General features: G+C 43.0%; 1 protein-coding gene across 1 annotated transcript in view; it reads right to left on the bottom strand.

The window, feature by feature from the left end:
* Positions 1-18,162, bottom strand: part of LOC311040419 (interleukin-1 receptor accessory protein-like 1) — a gene marked incomplete at both ends in the record, with an annotated part of 684,931 nt that overhangs the window by 19,655 nt on the left and 647,114 nt on the right. Inside the window, one exon of the mRNA XM_084050699.1 lies at positions 10,043-10,189. Coding sequence (XP_083906825.1) covers positions 10,043-10,189 — 147 coding nt within the window. The remainder of the gene's footprint in view (positions 1-10,042; positions 10,190-18,162) is intronic.

Genomic DNA, 18,162 nt, shown 5'->3' with positions numbered 1-18,162 from the left:
AAATTGCCGATCTACAAGCTCACAGTTGTGACTTGTTGTGAGTTGCGAGCTTGTAGATCAGCTAGTTTTTGGTCCCTTTTGTGTGACACTGTAGTATAGGGTATTCATTTACGGGGGGGGGGGGGGGGGGGGATTACTTACGAGATACGAGGTTTCTGCCCGACAGCGACAAAATGTGTGGCGAGAGAGAGAGAGAGAGAGACAGAGAGAAGTGTGTTCAATTTGCCTCTCTGGAGTGGCCTGACACAGTGTGACAGGTCTTGTTGGAAATGCAGAGATAAATGCGCTTGGCATGCGGCGGAGATGAGAAAGTTTGTGTGTGGAAACTGAGGTTTAATGGGTTGCATGTACCCAAGTGGTGGGAAGTAACTGAATGCATTTACTCAAGTACTTAAAGCGGCACTATGCAATTTTACTGTCCTGCCCCCGGATTTGAACCAGGGTCTCCTGCGTACACGACTACACGCAGGGTTGACCTATTGACCTAGCCTTGACGACCAAGTCTTATGCAAGGTTAACAGTGGTGTAAAGTAACCAAGTGCATTTACTCAAGTACTGTACTTAAGTACAATTTTGAGGTACCTTTCACTTTACTGGAGTTTTTCCAATTTTAAGTACTTTTACTTCTACTCCACTACATCTCAGAGGCAAATATTGTACTTTTACTCCACTACAATTATTTGAAAACTTTAGTTACTAGTTACTTATTATAAATGATTACATTATAAGACATACATTAACCACTTCAGCCCTATTTTATACCAAGGCTATTTGAAAATACGCGTCGCGATGCGACGCGTTGTGAGCTTGTAGATCTGCTATTTTCAAACATTTTTCTACTTGTACTTTTGGTACTTTAAGTACAATTTGATACCAATACCTTTGTACTTTTACTCAAGTACATTTTGAATTCCACAATTTTACTTGTAACAGAGTACTTCTACATTACTTTTTCCACCACTGAAGGTTACAATGCAATTTAGATAGCATGTTATTTAGACAGATGCTAGGCTCATTTGTTGACCTGGCATCCTATATTTCTATAGTTTCAATGTACAGACTATTGTTTTTATATATTTATTTAGAGGGATGCTAGGTTCTTGGTTTACCTGTGATCCTATATTACTGAGGCACTACACACTGTCTCTCTGCACTTGATGCATTTGATACCTTGCGTAAGTCGCTCTGGATAAAGAGCGACATGGCTAAATGTCTAAATTGTAATTGGTTGACGATTGCCTGAAATTCAAATCGACACCTGGCCTTATTAGGAAAAAAAATCACACCCTGTGTGAAGAGAGTGGTGCCTTTGATGAGCCCCGTATTGTATTGATGTTGTCATCAATGTTTGTTTATTGGACATACATACATACATACGGACACACGGACAAAGTCAGATATAGGAGTGGTTAGCACCACTCAATAAGGGACGCCCGGAAAAAGATAACATCTCACTGTAGCCTATGTACTATTTTTGGTACATTACATTAACAACCTATACTATAGTGTATGCATATGGACTGTTTGAACTTGTAAGAGTGTGCCATTGATTGATTCCCAAAAAAATAAGAAACAAGTTCAGTTCAACAACAAGGGCCAAGTAACAGGCGCTGTGTCTGACTTTCTGCATAATGAGTAAGTTTTTGGCCGATACTTTTGTACTTTTAATCACCAAAATGTCCAATGCAGGACTTTTACTTGTAACAGAGTATTTCTATGTTTTGGTATTGACACCATTTTTTTCCTTCCCCCACTGATGACACTGATGTGCTGCTGAAAACGCCGAGATAAATGCGGTTGGCATGCGGGGAGGAGATGAAAAAGTTCAGCGTGTGGAGACGGAGGTGTAAATGGGGTTGTGCAGACGAACAGGAAAGAAGAAGCAGGGAGCTCTGCAGCACCTGATTCTCAAAGCATTCGCTGCTTTGGTTTCCCGTGCTGTGGTTACCATAGAGATGGGATCTCTGTGCACTGGCACTGAACCATTTTGTCTCTCGTCAGTAGAAGACTGTCTTGTCTGTTTGTCTGTCCGTCCTATCTCTATCTATCTATCTATAGTACCTACCTACAGTACGTACCTACCTGCCTGCCTGCCTGCCTGCCTGCCTGCCTGCCTGCCTGCCTGTCTGTCTGTCTGTCTGTCTGTCTGTCTGTCTGTCTGTCTGTCTGTCTGCCTGCCTGCCTGCCTGCCTGCCTGCCTGCCTGCTTGCCTGCCTGTCTGTCTGTCTGTCTGTCTGTCTGTCTGTCAGCCATCTATCTATCTATCTATCTATCTATCTATCTATCTATCTATCTGTCTGTCTGTCTGTCTGTCTGTCTGTCTGTCTGTCTGTCTGTCTGTCTGTCTGTCTGTCTGTCTGTCTGTCTGTCTGTCTGTCTGTCTGTCTATCATCATCTGTCTGTCTGTCTGTCTGTCTGTCTGTCTGTCTGTCTGTCTGTCTGTCTGTCTGTCTGTCTGTCTGTCTGTCTGTCTGTCTGTCTGTCTGTCTATCATCATCTGTCTGTCTGTCTGTCTGTCTGTCTGTCTGTCTGTCTGTCTGTAATTACTTCTCTCTATAATAGACACTCAAGGGAGTATCTGTATGTTGATATGCACGATGTATATGTAAATGTGTACATGCATGTGTGTGTGTGTGTGTGTGTGTGTGTGTGTGTGTGTGTGTGTGTGTGTGTGTGTGTGTGTGTGTGTGTGTGTGTGTGTGTGTGTGTGTGTGTGCGTGCGCGTGCAAGTGCGTGTGCAAGTGCGTGCGTGCGTGCACGGTACGTGGGCGAGGAGGTGGCGCCGGTGATCTAATGGAGTGTGGCATGAAGTATATCGTCTCTGTCGGGGTTGGACACCTCATATGTCCAAAGATGTTACTTTTCAGGATTCGAATTCAAAAGCATCAAAAGTAGCAGATCCGCAAGCTCGGTATGATCAACTAGAGCGTTCATTTACGTAAAAAAAATTAAAGTTAAAATATGGAGATAAGAGGTTTCTGCCCGACGACAACAAAGATATATATAGTATGGGGTGGGGTGGAGGGTAGGTGGTGCGGTGTCTGTCCCCAGAGAGCTGTGTGGAGGCAGCTCACTGTGTTTTATTGAACCTGATCCCTCTTTATATCCCAGAACAAATTGAAAATCTGTTTCCCTCGCCAAGCACTCACTCCGGCTGCCGCAATTAAAGGAGACAATCGCCGTTTGGCATTAAGTTCAAGGAATGACACGATTTATTTATTTATTTACTTATTTATTTATATTAATCTCCTTAGCTCTTTTCATTTCCTTTTTTTAATTTGAGGGTTGGGAAGAAGTAGGCGTACTCCCGTGTTGTTCTACAAGTAATAATAACACAATGCTAGAAACATATTTGACAAAAGTAGTGGCAATACATGATATATCAAGAAAAGTATATCAAGACATTCTTAAAAGTAGCACAAGTAAAAGGTCTCATTATGCAGAATGTCTCATTTCACAAGTTCTCAAATACTTGCAGTAGAGTAAAACGTACAACATTCGAGATGTAGTGGAGTAGAAGTATAAAGTGTGGAGTAGAAGTATAAAGTATTGAGAAATGGACGTACTCAAGTAAAAGCACCTCAAAATGTTTTGCAGTGCTTGAGTAAATGTACACGGCGAGTCCCTCAACCGCAGCCCGGAGTAACAGTAATGACTCTCCATTGAACAGTGTGATGTAGCAGCCATCAAAGTTAAACAGGCCTTGGGAGCAGGAGTTGTCGGCAGTAGAAGGATAGAAAGACTTTTTCTTCCTTCAAACACTAATAACTCTCTATCTCACTTCCCCTCGCGCCGTCCGTCTCTCCGACTGTCTCGTTTCTTTCGCTCTCTCGTTCTCCTGCCGGTTGCGTACCTGCGCATCCCCTGACTTCAGCCTCTCCGAACTAATCTCCACCCCCCCCTCCCCCCATCCCCCGCGCTCGCTCGTTCCGGAAGACTCATTACACAGGAACAAATTCAAACGTTGTCCCACGTTGATGCATTCTCAAGCCTGGGTCCCTTCCTTCCACAAGGAAAAGGTCGTAGAAAGTAGCATTTACAATTGCTGGACTTAAAGGACGACCTCACCCATTTTCAATCTATCTTCATACAATTGGTCCTCACTAATGCTCATTACAATATGGTATTTTTAATAAAAAAATGAAAAAACGTGCCTAATGATGATGTCACTGGTAGGTTTCTGAAGTGTCCACAGCCCTCCTATGAGACACGGACCGAGTAGAAAAACATTGTCCCATGTATCATGAGCATGTGACGACCAATTGTATGAAGGTAGGTTGAAAATTGGTGAAGTTGTCCTTTAAGAACTATTTGGAACTTTTTTTGGATGGGTTACCCATTAGGCACAGGCAGGGTTCTACTAGCTAGTGGGGAATAGTTGGAAACCATGCCCTCTGCTTTTGATATCCCTCCCCTATGGTTATTCTTTTTTTTTATTGCCAGTGAGGTGATGTCAGAAATATTCTGCCGCTGTTATATAACTGCTAATCTCTCAAGAACAGATTCTGCACTGCGTGAGAATCTGTCTTGAAGGTTCGTCAGAACGTGTACACACTGTGTGGGAGTGGGCGCGGCTTCAGAGGCCGCGCTTTATCCAATCAAATGTAGTGGGCGGGATTCACGTGTCCGTCATCCTTCCCGACTCGAAACTTAAACCGAAACTAATTTAACAATAGCGTCCGCGGAGCAGACAACCACGGAAAGATATTCACATTTGAACTTACTCTTTCATCATAGAAACAAGTGGGCTTATAACCAAAACCATCCATGTTCTCTGGGAGAAGTGGTGTTAGTGTTCCGTGTAGAAATGTTATCTAGTCGGAATGAAAACGCAAGCTCACCACCGGAAGTGGAGCGGTGAAGGCAGACTTAAACCCCGTTTCCTTGCGCACATGTGCTGCGTTGCCATTGTCCCAGAGTCACACTCAGGAGGAAGAACAGCAGAGGTCGCTGTTTTTCCCTTAAGTGTGTCTTTGGGTTCCGAGATTGTATAACTGCTATCCAACATGCCATTGCTGTCGGGCATGAAATCTTGTAACTCCATGTTTCAACTTTGTATTGTTTTGTTAAAACAAAACGTTTATTAAAAGGTTAAAGCACTAGTATATTCTGATAGTAATCATTGCTATAGAGTGTCTGTTCAGTAACAGGGGTCTCTTGCGTCTCTCCAGCTCTTTAATTAACATACATTAGATTTTCAGGTGGGTGGTAAATCTTCAGGATAAAGTACCCATTTATCAGCTTAAATTGCGTCATCACTTCCAAATTCACTTTTTTTCTCCTTTGAGAAATGTACACCATGGAGTCGACCTACTGGTTGTAGTACTGCCTGAAGCCGGAAGCTCATACGCACAATATTTTCCCCCATGCCAAGCCGGGGATTTCCATCTCGCAAGAGCGGTAGAAGTTTGGACTCCTACGGAGGAGGAGAACCCCCCCCCCCCCCCCCCCGGGTGCAAATCCCAGATGTGAAAGTCACGGATTTGCAACTTTTAAGTATGTCAGGAATCATGGCTCTTCAAAGACTTGACTGACAGAGGCAATGCCTTGGAGAGAAAAAAAGAAAAAGAGAAAAAACAGCAGAAAGAAAATAGGTTCTAATGAATTACTAAATCATTTATTGATTACGTTGTGGGGTTGTGTTATTGATGTAGATGTTCAAGGAGACACTGTCAGCAGTGTAATAGCTGGATTTCTAGAGCCAGTTTGAATTTCTCCAGCCGACAGCTCCTTCTCCACGCCAGTGGTTCCCAAACTGGGGGTCCCCAAATGATTCTGGGGGGTCCCCCAGAGGATTAGCTTAATGTGCAACATTGTTTTCTCACTCAACAGTAAACAAACCAACATACAGTATAAGTGTATACAGGGTATCTGCACATTTCTGAAGTTACAATTTAACGACTTTTAAGACCTTTTTAATACCAAATTGGCCACATTGTTCAAATATTGCGTAAGAGAGAGGCAAACATTGTGAAAATAGCGGATCTACAAGCTCACAACGCCTCGCAGTGCAATGCATTGTGAGCTTGTAGATCTGCCATTTTCACAATATTTATCTGTGGATCCGAGTCAAACTAAATGTAACATGCCTGCAATTCCAAGTGCTTGCCAGTTCAAATATGATTATTTTGGGGAGTCCTCAGTACAAATATGATTATTTTGGGGAGTCCTCAGTACAAATATGATTATTTTGGGGAGTCCTCAGTACAAATATGATTATTTTGGGGGGCCGCAGCCTGACAAGTTTGGGAACCCTTGCTCCACACACGCGCACACACACACACACACACACACACACACACACACACACACACACACACACACACACACACACACACACACACACACACACACACACACACACACACACACACACACACACACACACACACACACACACACACACACACACACACAGCTCAAGAGGTAGAGCGGCCGCTTGGGGACCGGAAGGTTCCCAGTTTGATCCCGGGCTCCCCCAGAGTTAGTGTCGAAGTGTCCTTGAGCAAGACGCTGAACCCCTATTTGCTCCCGATGAGCAGGTTGGTGCCTTGCATGGCTTCCTCCGCCGTCGGTGTGTGAATGTGATGCACAATCTTTGTTAAAGCGCCTTGGATAAAGGCGCTGTATAAAATGCACCACCGGGAGCAGTTAGGGATTCATGTGACTCGTTCGAGGACACCTCGACAATACTGTAACCCATGGGGAAGCCGGGGGATTGAACCGAGGGTTCAGGAACATTCCGTTTCCCAATTTACTTGTACCACTCTACCTCCATGAGTCACTGCCGCCAATTGCGCCCACTCACACACACACACACACACACACACACACACACACACACACACACACACACACACACACACACACACACACACACACACACACACACACACACACACACACACACACACACACACACACACACACACACACACACACACACACACGTAGACGTACTGTATTAACCCATTCAATCCAGGAATGCCTCTGTATCAATGTATGATTTATTTGGCTATTCAAAAATAGCAGATATACAAGCTCATAGCACGGCACCGAGTGCCGTGCTATTAGCTTGTTAAAGCAAACATTTGTAAAATATGTTGTTCCAGGGACCCCCAGAAGCAAAGATTTAAGTTACAAATGTTCGCATTAAAAATATATATACTAAAAGATTCGCACAAAGTTTCACGATTTTTCAAAAACAGCAGATCTACAAGCTCATAGTACAGTATATCTGCTATTTGAATAGCCAAAGAAATCTAAAATGACAGAGATGCGTTCCCGGATTAAATGGTTTAAGCCTGATATACCATCAAATTACTGTTTGTTTCCGTTACCTCAAGGTTACATACAGTGAACCGCTTTACCATGTCATTATTCAAGCGTTTGAATAATGATTATTTAATGATTAGTTAAGTGCCGGCACTGACTGCTACTATCACCCCGTTTAGCCCCCCATTACCTCCTGTGTACATACTGTACCATACACAACAAGTGCTGTATGCATAATGTACAGCATTGGTTCTCAAAGTGGGGTCCGGGGACCCCCAGGGGTCCTTGGGGGTTCCAGGGGGTCCCCAGCAAAATGTGTGAAAATAGCATCACAATAGTTATAACCTTTTATACTTTGGCTATTCAAAAATATCAGATCTACAAGCTCATAGCGCGGCACCGAGTGCCGCGCTATGAGCTTGTAGATCTGCTATTTTTGAAAAATCTTGAAGATTTGTGCAAATCTTTGAATATATTTATTTTAAAGCGAACATTTTAACACAAATCTTTGCGTCTGGGGGGTCCCTGGCACAACGTATTTTCAGATGGGGGTCCCCGGGCCAAATATATATCAATTTGGGGGTCCCTGGCATGAAAAAGTTTGAGAAGCACTGATGTACAGTATGTCGTTGCTGATGATTCATGACATTAATTCCCCACCCCATCGTGCAAGCGGGTCATGCAGAAGTATCGAAAATAGCCGATCTACAAGCTCACAACGTGTTTGGACGTTGCGAGACAGCGACAATATACTATTATCTCCTTGTACATCAGACAGCCAAGTACAATACTGTACATGATGCATATAATATTACCTCCTCATGCTTCTATTTACGTACATAATACAAACAAGTACAATGCATAATGTATACTATTACAGTACCTCCTGTGTACATACATTAATACACAAACAAGTACAATGCATAATGTATACGCCATTACCGCCTGTGTAAGCAATAACTCACGGCATGCAGGCCCGGGCTGTGAGTTAATGCTTTTATAGAACACTTTCCAAATGGCAATATCAAAATCATGCACACGGTCCACGTTCCAATTAAAGACGTTTTATAATAACGGTTTCATTATCAGAATAATTTAGACAAGAAAGTAGAGCCTGACAGCCTGCGCACACAAGGCGGGTTGCTATGCAACATTTACATATTATGTTCAGGTTTGCCGGATTATTTTCGGTTTCTAATAATGGAAGAGAAATCTCACAACTTCCCACTGACTTGCTTTGACACAAGATTTAAACGTTTTTAGACACTTTCGCTTCAGAGAAAGTCAGTGGTTACTCAATCTACAGCACTGTAACTTAAGTACAATTTTATTTGAGCATGTCCCTTTTTCAATACTTTACTAATACTTCTATTCCACTATCTTTCAGAGGCAGATTTTGTACTTATTACTCCACTACAATTATTCAAAGACAATAGTTACAAGTTACATAACATAACAAAACATACACTAACCACTTAAGCCCTATTTTATACTTAGTCTATTTGAAAATAGCTGATCATACAACGCTTCACGATGCGACACGTTGTGGGCTTGTACTGTACTTTGGTACTTTAAGTACATTTTGATGCCAATACTTTTGTACTTGTAAAAGTATTTTTTATATTGTGGTCTCATCTCTCCACAGCTCTGTGTCTTTTCCCAGAGATATGCAAGGTTCAAGGTTCGACTTTATTGTCTTAATCATAATCCCACATCCATGTATGTCCCGCCCGTCTGTCCATTTGTCAGTCCAGCCCAAATATGACCCACATAAGTCCCACACTGACATCACGAATGTGACCTCATCAACCTGATGTCAGGGCTCCAGTCACACCGTTAGACTGATATAGTGAACTGATATAGAACTGTACAACGATTCATAGCCATGGTATATTATATGGCTATTATCAGGGACGTGCACAGATAGACTCTAGGTGGGGTGCTAGAGCACCTGCCCTTTGCCCTCTTGACCAGAAGTGCCCTTTTGAAGTGTGCCCAGTTTACAGCAGGGGTCTTCAACAGGGGGGTCCGGGACCCCTAGGGGGTCCTCAGAGTTACTACAGGGGGTCCGCCAAATCTTTATGTGATATGATTTTTCTTTTTACCATAACCACTCGAAACCTAGCATCCCTTTTCTGAGGAGAGCTTTAGCCAAAAATAGCCGATCTACAAGCCCACAACGCCTCGCGCTGCGAGGCGTTGTGGGCTTGTAGATCGGCTATTTTTGGCAAAGAGGTATAGGTGTAGAGGGAAAAAGGAGCAGACCAAGTAAACAAAAAAAAGTTAATTTACTTGAGCACCTGCCCCTCAAAATGTCTGTGCACGCCACTGGCTATTATACCACACCTATCAGTCGATAAGATAACGTGATTTGACCAACACATTTTATAGTGTTGCTGTCGGGCAGAAACCTCTTATCTCCATATTTGAAGTTGTTGTGTTTTCTCCCCCGTAAATTAACGCCCTATTTGATCATACAACAGCATCACAAATAAGTATAGATCTACAAGCTTGAAACGCGGCATGAAGCGACACATTTTGAGTTTGTAGAATCCTGAAAAGTAACAGTTTTGGAGCGCGCAAACGAGTCTGTCTGTCCGTCAGTGTCCCCCCGCGTGTCTCGAGAACCGACCGACATATCGACTCAAAACTCTGCGTGCATGCCTATCGGGTCGGATTGCCGGCTGTCCAGTAGAACCACCAAATTATAATAATAATTCACATTCTGATGATCTCGTCTAAGATGCCAAACAAAAAGCAATCCTACCGCCATCCAGGTCCTCGCTGCCAAAGTGGTTCCTGTAGAAGAGCATGAGCTCGATCCGGTAGCACTTGTAGAGCGTCACCGTGCAGATCATCAGCAGCAAGATGGCTCCCAGCCCTCCCGCCAGCTCCACCGTGTACATCAACTCTGCTACAGAATGGAGAGAGAGAGAGAGAGAGAGAGAGAGAGAGAGAGAGAGAGAGAGAGAGAGAGAGAGAGAGAGAGAGAGAGAGGGACAAAGTACACAAAAAAACATTTTTTTTTAATACAATTTAAATTGAAACATATATACAATGATTTTCAACCTTTCATGGACCCCCTAGTTTGATTTGCATTAGGCCACAAAAACACAAATTCTGACTTCCGGACTCAGGGCTAGTAGTACCACCACCTCTTGAGCAGGGCCCAAATTAGGCTCTGACAATCTTATGTGAAACTGAGCCGTAATAGCGCACAAATCCAGATCCCGGCTGGTCCTGGTTATGGAACCTTAACCTTAACAACAACAACAACATCATCATCACAGAACATCACAGGTTCTGTGATGGCTAGAGAGCCTATTTCAACCACAATCAGATTGCTTGGTCGGAACTACCTGTTGTATAATCTGGGTTACCCTTTGTTTGTAGTCAAAAAGAGCAACGTTGACTTGAAACCATGCCGTTATTGGAGCCAGTCTTGCTTTGGGGGCATTTGTATTAGTCGACAGCGAATTGTGCGCTTTCAACCAGTTAGTGTGTTCAAACCAAGACAGAATGAATCAAAGTTTTACATGAGGGAAACACAAATCAAAAGATATTGCTTTGCAAACTGTGTGTACACGATACGACGATCAAACAATTGATACTCGGGAAGAATCCACGAGAACTAAGTGGTTACCAGGAGTATGAACAAAACATTTTTTTTGGACAAAAATCAAACAGAAACGGGAGGATATAAGAAACAAGACAGCGGCTGTTCAAGTGTAATGGAGTGTTAACAGATGCACTGAGACAACGTGATGTACTGGAACTGCGGCTTCTGACAGCTTCCCACTGACACCCCCATGCTGAGTCTACACGCAGTGGCGGGGGGGGGGGGGGGGGAGTGTGTGTGTGTGTGTGTGTGTGTGTGTGTGTGTGTGTGTGTGTGTGTGTGTGTGTGTGTGTGTGTGTGTGTGTGTGTGTGTGTGTGTGCGTGTGTGTGTGTGTGTGCGTGCGCGCGCACAGTACTCGCATTCTTTTACTTAAAAAAGCATCAATACTGCAATGTAGAAATACTCTGTTACAAGTAAAAGTCCGGAATTCAAAATTTACTTGAGTAAAAGTACAAAAGTATTAGTATCAAAATGTGCTTAAAGTACCAAAAGTAGAAAGTACTCAATATGCAGAATGTCCAATTTCAAGTTTTCAAATGTATAAAATGTAAAAAAACATTTGAAAATAGCCGATCTACAAGCTCACAATGTGTCGCATCACAACACACTGTGAGCTTGTAGATCGGCTATTTTCAAATGGCCGAAATGTATATAGGGCTGAAGTGGGTAATGTATGTTTTGTAATAATAATCAAAATCTACAATATTACTAGTGAGTAGAGTTTTCAAATAATTGTAGTGGAGTAAGAGTATTATATTTGCCTCTGAGATGTAGTGGAGTAGAAGTAAAAGTACAGAAAATTGGCAATACTCCAGTAAAGTAAAAATACCTAAAGAAAAGTACAGTACTGAATTGCTGTGTGTGCGGCACACATGCACGTACTTAAGTTACTATACTTGTGCGGGCCGAATTGTCCCTACAAGTATATAGCATTTTAGGGGAAAACGGACCCTTTTCCTGGTCCTCAGGAGAGCAATGTTAGAGTTAAACGAAAAGATTCATGTAGGGGTTATAGGGTTATGATTTGACATTTAGAGGTTAGGTTTAGGGGGTTGGAGTTGGAGTTGTGCCTGATTTATGCTTAGTTGCACACCAGCATGCATGGTGGTGTACCGAAAATAGCCAATTTACAAGCTCATAATGCGTCGCGCCACTACACGGTTATGAGCTTGTAGATCTGCTATTTTCGACTTTGGGGTGACTGTGAAAAATAATTGACATCGACTAAAACGTGCGTTCATAAAATCGCCGCTTTGAAATGTTGACTGTAGCGATACAAACGCGTGTGTGTGTGTGTGTGTGTGTGTGTGTGTGTGTGTGTGTGTTGGGGGTGTGTGTGTGCGTGTGTGTGTGGGGGGGAGAGCAGTCAGAGCTCGTGGCCATTAGCTGAAGCCGGTTGCACTTCAGCGGATCGAAGTGGTCCACTCTCCTCCTGCCATCCGTCATCGCCCGCCCGCCCGCCAGCCAGCCAGCCAGCCAGCCAGCCAGCCAGTGGTAGCCCCGATATACCACCAGCTCCCCGACAAGCCGTCTGCAGCCAGGCCTGACAAATACCTTACACTAACATCCACACTGTCCTGGCCTGCCCTAATTTCACAGTGTGCCGCTGTTGTTGTTTTGAATGTTGTATATCTTCTAAAAACTTAAAGACCCCGCAAACAGGAAGCACCCTAACCCGAGTATGAGTAGGCCTATATAAGCAGTATCATGTATTAAAACTGTGTCTGACCACAGTATAATGTTATGAACCACCCAGCCAAATTAGAAAAAAAAGAGTTCAGTATACTGTATACAATTTGGTTTCAAAGTCATGAAACATAAGGCGTAGATTTAGCCCCGCCCAGAAAAACTGCTCTCATCGAGAAATGCCAAAAATAGGGCATTTCCTGTTTACGGGCTTGAGACAGGGAAACCCCTGTTAGGCTACTGAATAAACACTCTATGATTACGCAATGATTACTACCAGTATAGAGTTATAACCTTTTAATGAAAACTTTTTTGTTTTAACAAAAAAACATCACTTGCACTACCCTTAATAGCGGCAATAACATGCAAATCACGGGTGGTCCAAGTGCAGAGAGCCAAGTAAGGACCCCAATTCTCCTTTTTGTTTTTGGAACACTGTTCCCAATCCCTGTAGGCCTACATAACCTCCTGTTTACTCTTATTTTTCTTTTTTGTATTCTTGTTTGTTTTCTTTTTTCTCTATCTGTCCTGAGTTGCATATTGCGGTACTGCCATGACAACGGATTTTCCTTTGTTGGATCAATAAAAGTATTTATTTGAATTGCCATTATTATTTTCACATTGCAACCTTTATTTACATGCTACACTATGAAGCATGGTAGGGAGGGAGAGAGGGAGCTAATTTATTTCTCTTCGTATTTATTTATTTTGGATGTTATTTGTTGTACTGTACTGTTTTATGTTCTTCTTAAATTAAAATGTGGACTTTTGATGTCCAACTTTTCATGTCCATCATCCTCTAATCCCCTGTTTTAATAACAAACATAAACACATTTAAATGAAATAAGAAATTAAAATCTTAGTCCGCTTGCAATACCCTCACGGCCCCCACAGGTTTGGGAATCACTGATGTACAGTACATGGATGAATAAAGATTAGGAGGGCGCCAAAAATAGCTCAGATGACAGCGTGTTGACTCCGGTCTGCGAGGGACTCACGACTCCAGGACGATGGATTGACACTGCAGGATGGCGGGGCTGTCATGATATGGGGACAGAGAGCTAATGACACAGGACAGTGAACTGATGTCACAGGACAGCGGGTGACACTTCGGGCCGTCGGTGGCGCGCTCCGCTTAACTCGTGCAGACAGTCGCGTACATCGTCCTTATTCTCTTGATCTCCCTTCTCACTCTTTCAGCCCGTACGTACTACTACAGGGTTTCCTACCGCTGAACGCAGGGGTCTCTTAGACGGGCGACCCCTTCCCTTGCCTTCGCTGCGCCTGGCAGAATCTGTGTGGTCAGCCTTCGTTGGTTGACTAATGTCTGACTCCGGAAGGGCTGCACCTCACACAAGCACGCATGCACGTGTGTGCGCGCTCGCTCGCACGCGCACACACACACACACACACACACACACACACACACACACACACACACACACACACACACACACACACACACACACACACACACACACACACACACACACACAGTTGCTGTCGGGCAGAAACCTAGTCTCCTCATATTTGAACTTTTTTCGTAAATTAATGCCCCACTTTGTCATACTGCAGTGTTACACGTTTTTTTTTTTAAATAGCCGATCTACAAGCTCATAGCGCGTTGCGATGCCACCGCGCATTGTGAGGTTGTTGTGGTAGCGTGCACACACACACCACTTCAGAGCGGGCGCGAGGCGCTGCGTGCGCGGCCATCCATCAGGGACGGACATTTAACCTGGTTAGGGAGTTTGATGCGGGGCGCGGTGCGCGGGCCGTCGGGCCGACAGCTCCCGTGATGAGGGATGATGTTCTCAGTGGGCTAACGAGCGACGGCTGTGGACGCTTCATCACGCCTGTCCGGCCGCGACCTTCATGCCGCGCGGCGCGCACGCGCAGATGGCGCCGGAGACACACACACACACACACACAAACTTGTACAGACGCACGCACACAAGCAGTGCATTTTCGCCTAAGTCGTCTTCTTCAATCTGTGACATTCATTCATCCAATCTTCCTTCCTTCCTTCTCCTCTCATTTCTTTTCCTGTTTTTTTACTTGAGTAAAAGCACAAAAGTATTAGCATCACATTATACTTACAGTACCAAAGTAAAAGTATATTTTTGGGGGGAAATTGTCAAACGGTTTAAAAAATAGCTGATCTATGCGTCGCATCGCGACACATTGTGAGCTTGTAGATCGACTATTTTAGAAGCATAAAGTATTGAAATGTGGAAATACTTGAGTAAAGTAAAAACAATAATTGTGCTTAAAGGACGACTTCACCCATTTTCAGCCCATCTTCATATAATAGGCTAGATCCTCACTAATTCTCATGATAAAATGGTACCATTTTTGTCAATTCGGTCTGTGTCTCAGAGGAGGGCTGTGGACAGTCCAGAAACACGCCTACCAGTGACATCATCGATGGAAAATCCAAGCTAATAGACACTGCAGGCTTTCCATTCGTGGAAAGTAAACATGCTATAATGGAAGCCATTGTTTTCATGTTAATAATTTGGAATCTTGTTTGGGAAAAAAAAAAGAAAAACTGCTAAAACTAATGATGTTGTCACTGGTAGGTCAATAGCAGATCTACAAGCTCGCAGCACGGCACTCACTGCCGCGCTATGAACTTGTAGATCTGCTATTTTGGAATAGCCCAAAGTATAAAATAATGGTTAGCTAAAAATCGAACATGACACAGTATACATTCCCGGTCTTAATGGGTTTTTATTGAAGACTCCTGTGGCCTTTGCAATGCTGTTTTCAGCATTTTTATTTCTCTTTGTAGTGCATTATTTGTCATGCCTCTTTTTATTTTCTTGTCTTAATCCATTTCCTTTGCCTGTGTGAGTCCTGTTTCTTTGTTTTAACCTGTGAAGCACTTTGGTCGTTGTGATATGTGCTTTATACATAAAGTTTGAGTTGAGTTGAGCTATTTCCCCACAATAACAGAAAAAAGATCACTAGCATAGAGCCCTGAGGGACTCCGCTCACAACCATAATGGGGTTTAACCAATTAAGACCTGAAGCCGATTCTACATGTCTCCTAAATCTCAACAGTATGCTGAAAAACCTCTGTTTCTATATCAGCGGTGCTCAATCTTTTTCATGTCAAGGACCCCCAAAATTATATGTATTTGGACCCCCATCAAAATGTTTTGTTCCAGGGACCCCCCAGAAGCAAAGATTTGAGTTAAAAATGTTCGCTTTAAAAAAATATATATTTCAAAGATTTGCACACATTTTCACGATTTTTCAAAAATAGCAGATCTACAAGCTCATAGCGCGGCACTCGGTGCCGCGCTATGAGCTCGCATATCTGCTATTTTTGAATAGCCCAAAGTGTAAAATAATGCTTTTTTAGCTCAAATCTAAAAATGACACAGTTCCAGGTCTTAATGGGTTAAGCGGTTAACAAGAGATTCAGTCAGCCACCAGACCAAAGAAAGTCCTTGTCTCCTCACTTCTCTCTCTCTGGCTGGTCCCTGTACCTCAGATAATGTGGACAGTGTATAACAGGCCAGCTGTTCCTCAAGCATCAGCGATTACAGCGGAGGAGGCCAATTCCTCTCCGCCTGGCGTCCATATGGTGGCAGCGGTGCGATGGGACCGATTAACGCTTTAAGACCGGGAAAACATATCTGTGTGTCATTTTTTGATTTCTTTGGCTATTCAAAAATAGCAGATGTACAAGCTCATAGCGCGGCACCGAGTGCCGCGCTATGAGCTTGTACATCTGCTATTTTTTGGAAAAGAAATCGTGAAAATGTGTGCAAATCTTTGAAGATATACTGTATATACATTTTTAACTCAGATCTTTGCTTCTGGGGGGTCCCTGGAACATATTTTGAGATTAAAAAAATAAATAGTAGATCTATCAGATCTATATCTGCTATTTTTGAATAGCCAAAGAAATCTTAAAATGACACAGACGCGTTCCCGGTCTTAATGGGTTAAGAGAAATTAACTCACGAGGACCGCGCAAGACCGGACACCACCCCCCCCCCCCCCCCCCCATTCACATTACAGCACATCTGATGATGGGCTCTCTATACCATCTGCACATTACTCTGTCCTTCAGGAGGGAGGGGGAGAGGGGGGGGGAGAGCGAGAGAGAGAGAGAGAGAGAGAGAGAGAGAGAGAGAGAGAGAGAGAGAGAGAGATAGCAAATAGAAATGTTTATGGTTTTGTAAGCTATAGTTTTTTCTAAGTTGCAATGTGTATACTGAAGGTAGGTATGTACGTGTACACAATTCCATATTCCCGTTCAATTGTACATATATACATTTCAGTTTTGTTTTCATTCGACATTTGCTTTAGCGATGCAAACGTGTATGTTTTCTCCCACAAATAAAGCTCCTTTGAAATGAACTGAATTAAAATGGAGAGAGAGAGAGAGAGAGAGAGAGAGAGAGAGAGAGAGAGAGAGAGAGAGAGAGAGAGAGAGAGAGAGAGAGAGAGAAAGGTAAAATAAAGATGTGAGGAAAGGAACATCATAACATGCACAGGTCGCTGTATACTGTACGTCACAATGAGAGCACGCCATCGACTCAAATCCGAAGCCGCCGTTCGCAGATAAGTGTTTCGGAGGCTGTAACAGACTATTACATATAGCAGACAGGACGAGAGCAACAAGAAAAGATTTTTGTCTTGATACACGGAGGCACGCAGTCCAGCGTGGATGGCTTCATCTGTCTGTGTGTACTCTGTTTTGTCTCTCTTACACGGATGAGCTCACAGACACACTACTACACATTAACACACACTACAAACAAAATAAGGCCAATAAACAGTGGTGGAAAAAGTACTATAATTCTTTACTTAAGTAAAAGTACCAATACTGCAATATAAAAACACTCTGTTACAAGTAAAAGTCCAGAATTCTAAATTTACTTGAGTAAAAGTACAAAAGTATTGGCATCAAAATGTACTTAAAGTACCAAAAGTAAAAGTACTAAATATTTGAAAATAGCCGATCTACAAGCTCACAACGCGTCGCGATGCGACGCGTTGTGAGCTTGTAGATCTGCTATTTTCAAATAGCCTAGGTATAAAATAGGGTTAAAGTGGTTAATGTATGTTTCATTATATCATAATTTATATCTGAAAAGTAACTAGTAACTAAAGTTTTCAAGTAAATGTAGTGGAGTAAAAGTACAATATTTGCCTCTGAGATGTAGTGGAGTAGTAAGTAAAAGTATTGGAAATTGGAAATACTCAAGTAAAGTACAAATACCTCAAAATTGTACTTAAGTACAGTACTTAAGTAAATGTACTTAGTTACTTTCCACCACTGCGCCTCTCCCCTTGTCCCCCACCTTTGCTTGCTATGGACTTATACAGTAGGGTGACCATTTTGTTGGACAGTCCCAATTCATACATTGACGCCCTCGGCTACTTGATCACACTACAGCGCCACACGAAAGTATCAAAAGTAGCGGATCCACAAGCGTTGTCCACAAGCGTTGTGAGCTTGTAGATCTGCTGTTTTCAAATAGCCTAGGTATAAAATAGGTCTGAAGTGGTTAATGTATGTTTTATAATATAATAATGTTTATCTGCAAAGTAACTAGTA

The sequence above is a fragment of the Gymnoscopelus microlampas genome, assembly GCF_963454915.1.
Source record: "Gymnoscopelus microlampas genome assembly, chromosome: 24".
Lineage (NCBI taxonomy): Eukaryota > Metazoa > Chordata > Actinopteri > Myctophiformes > Myctophidae > Gymnoscopelus > Gymnoscopelus microlampas.
This window is presented reverse-complemented; position numbering and strand designations above follow the sequence as displayed.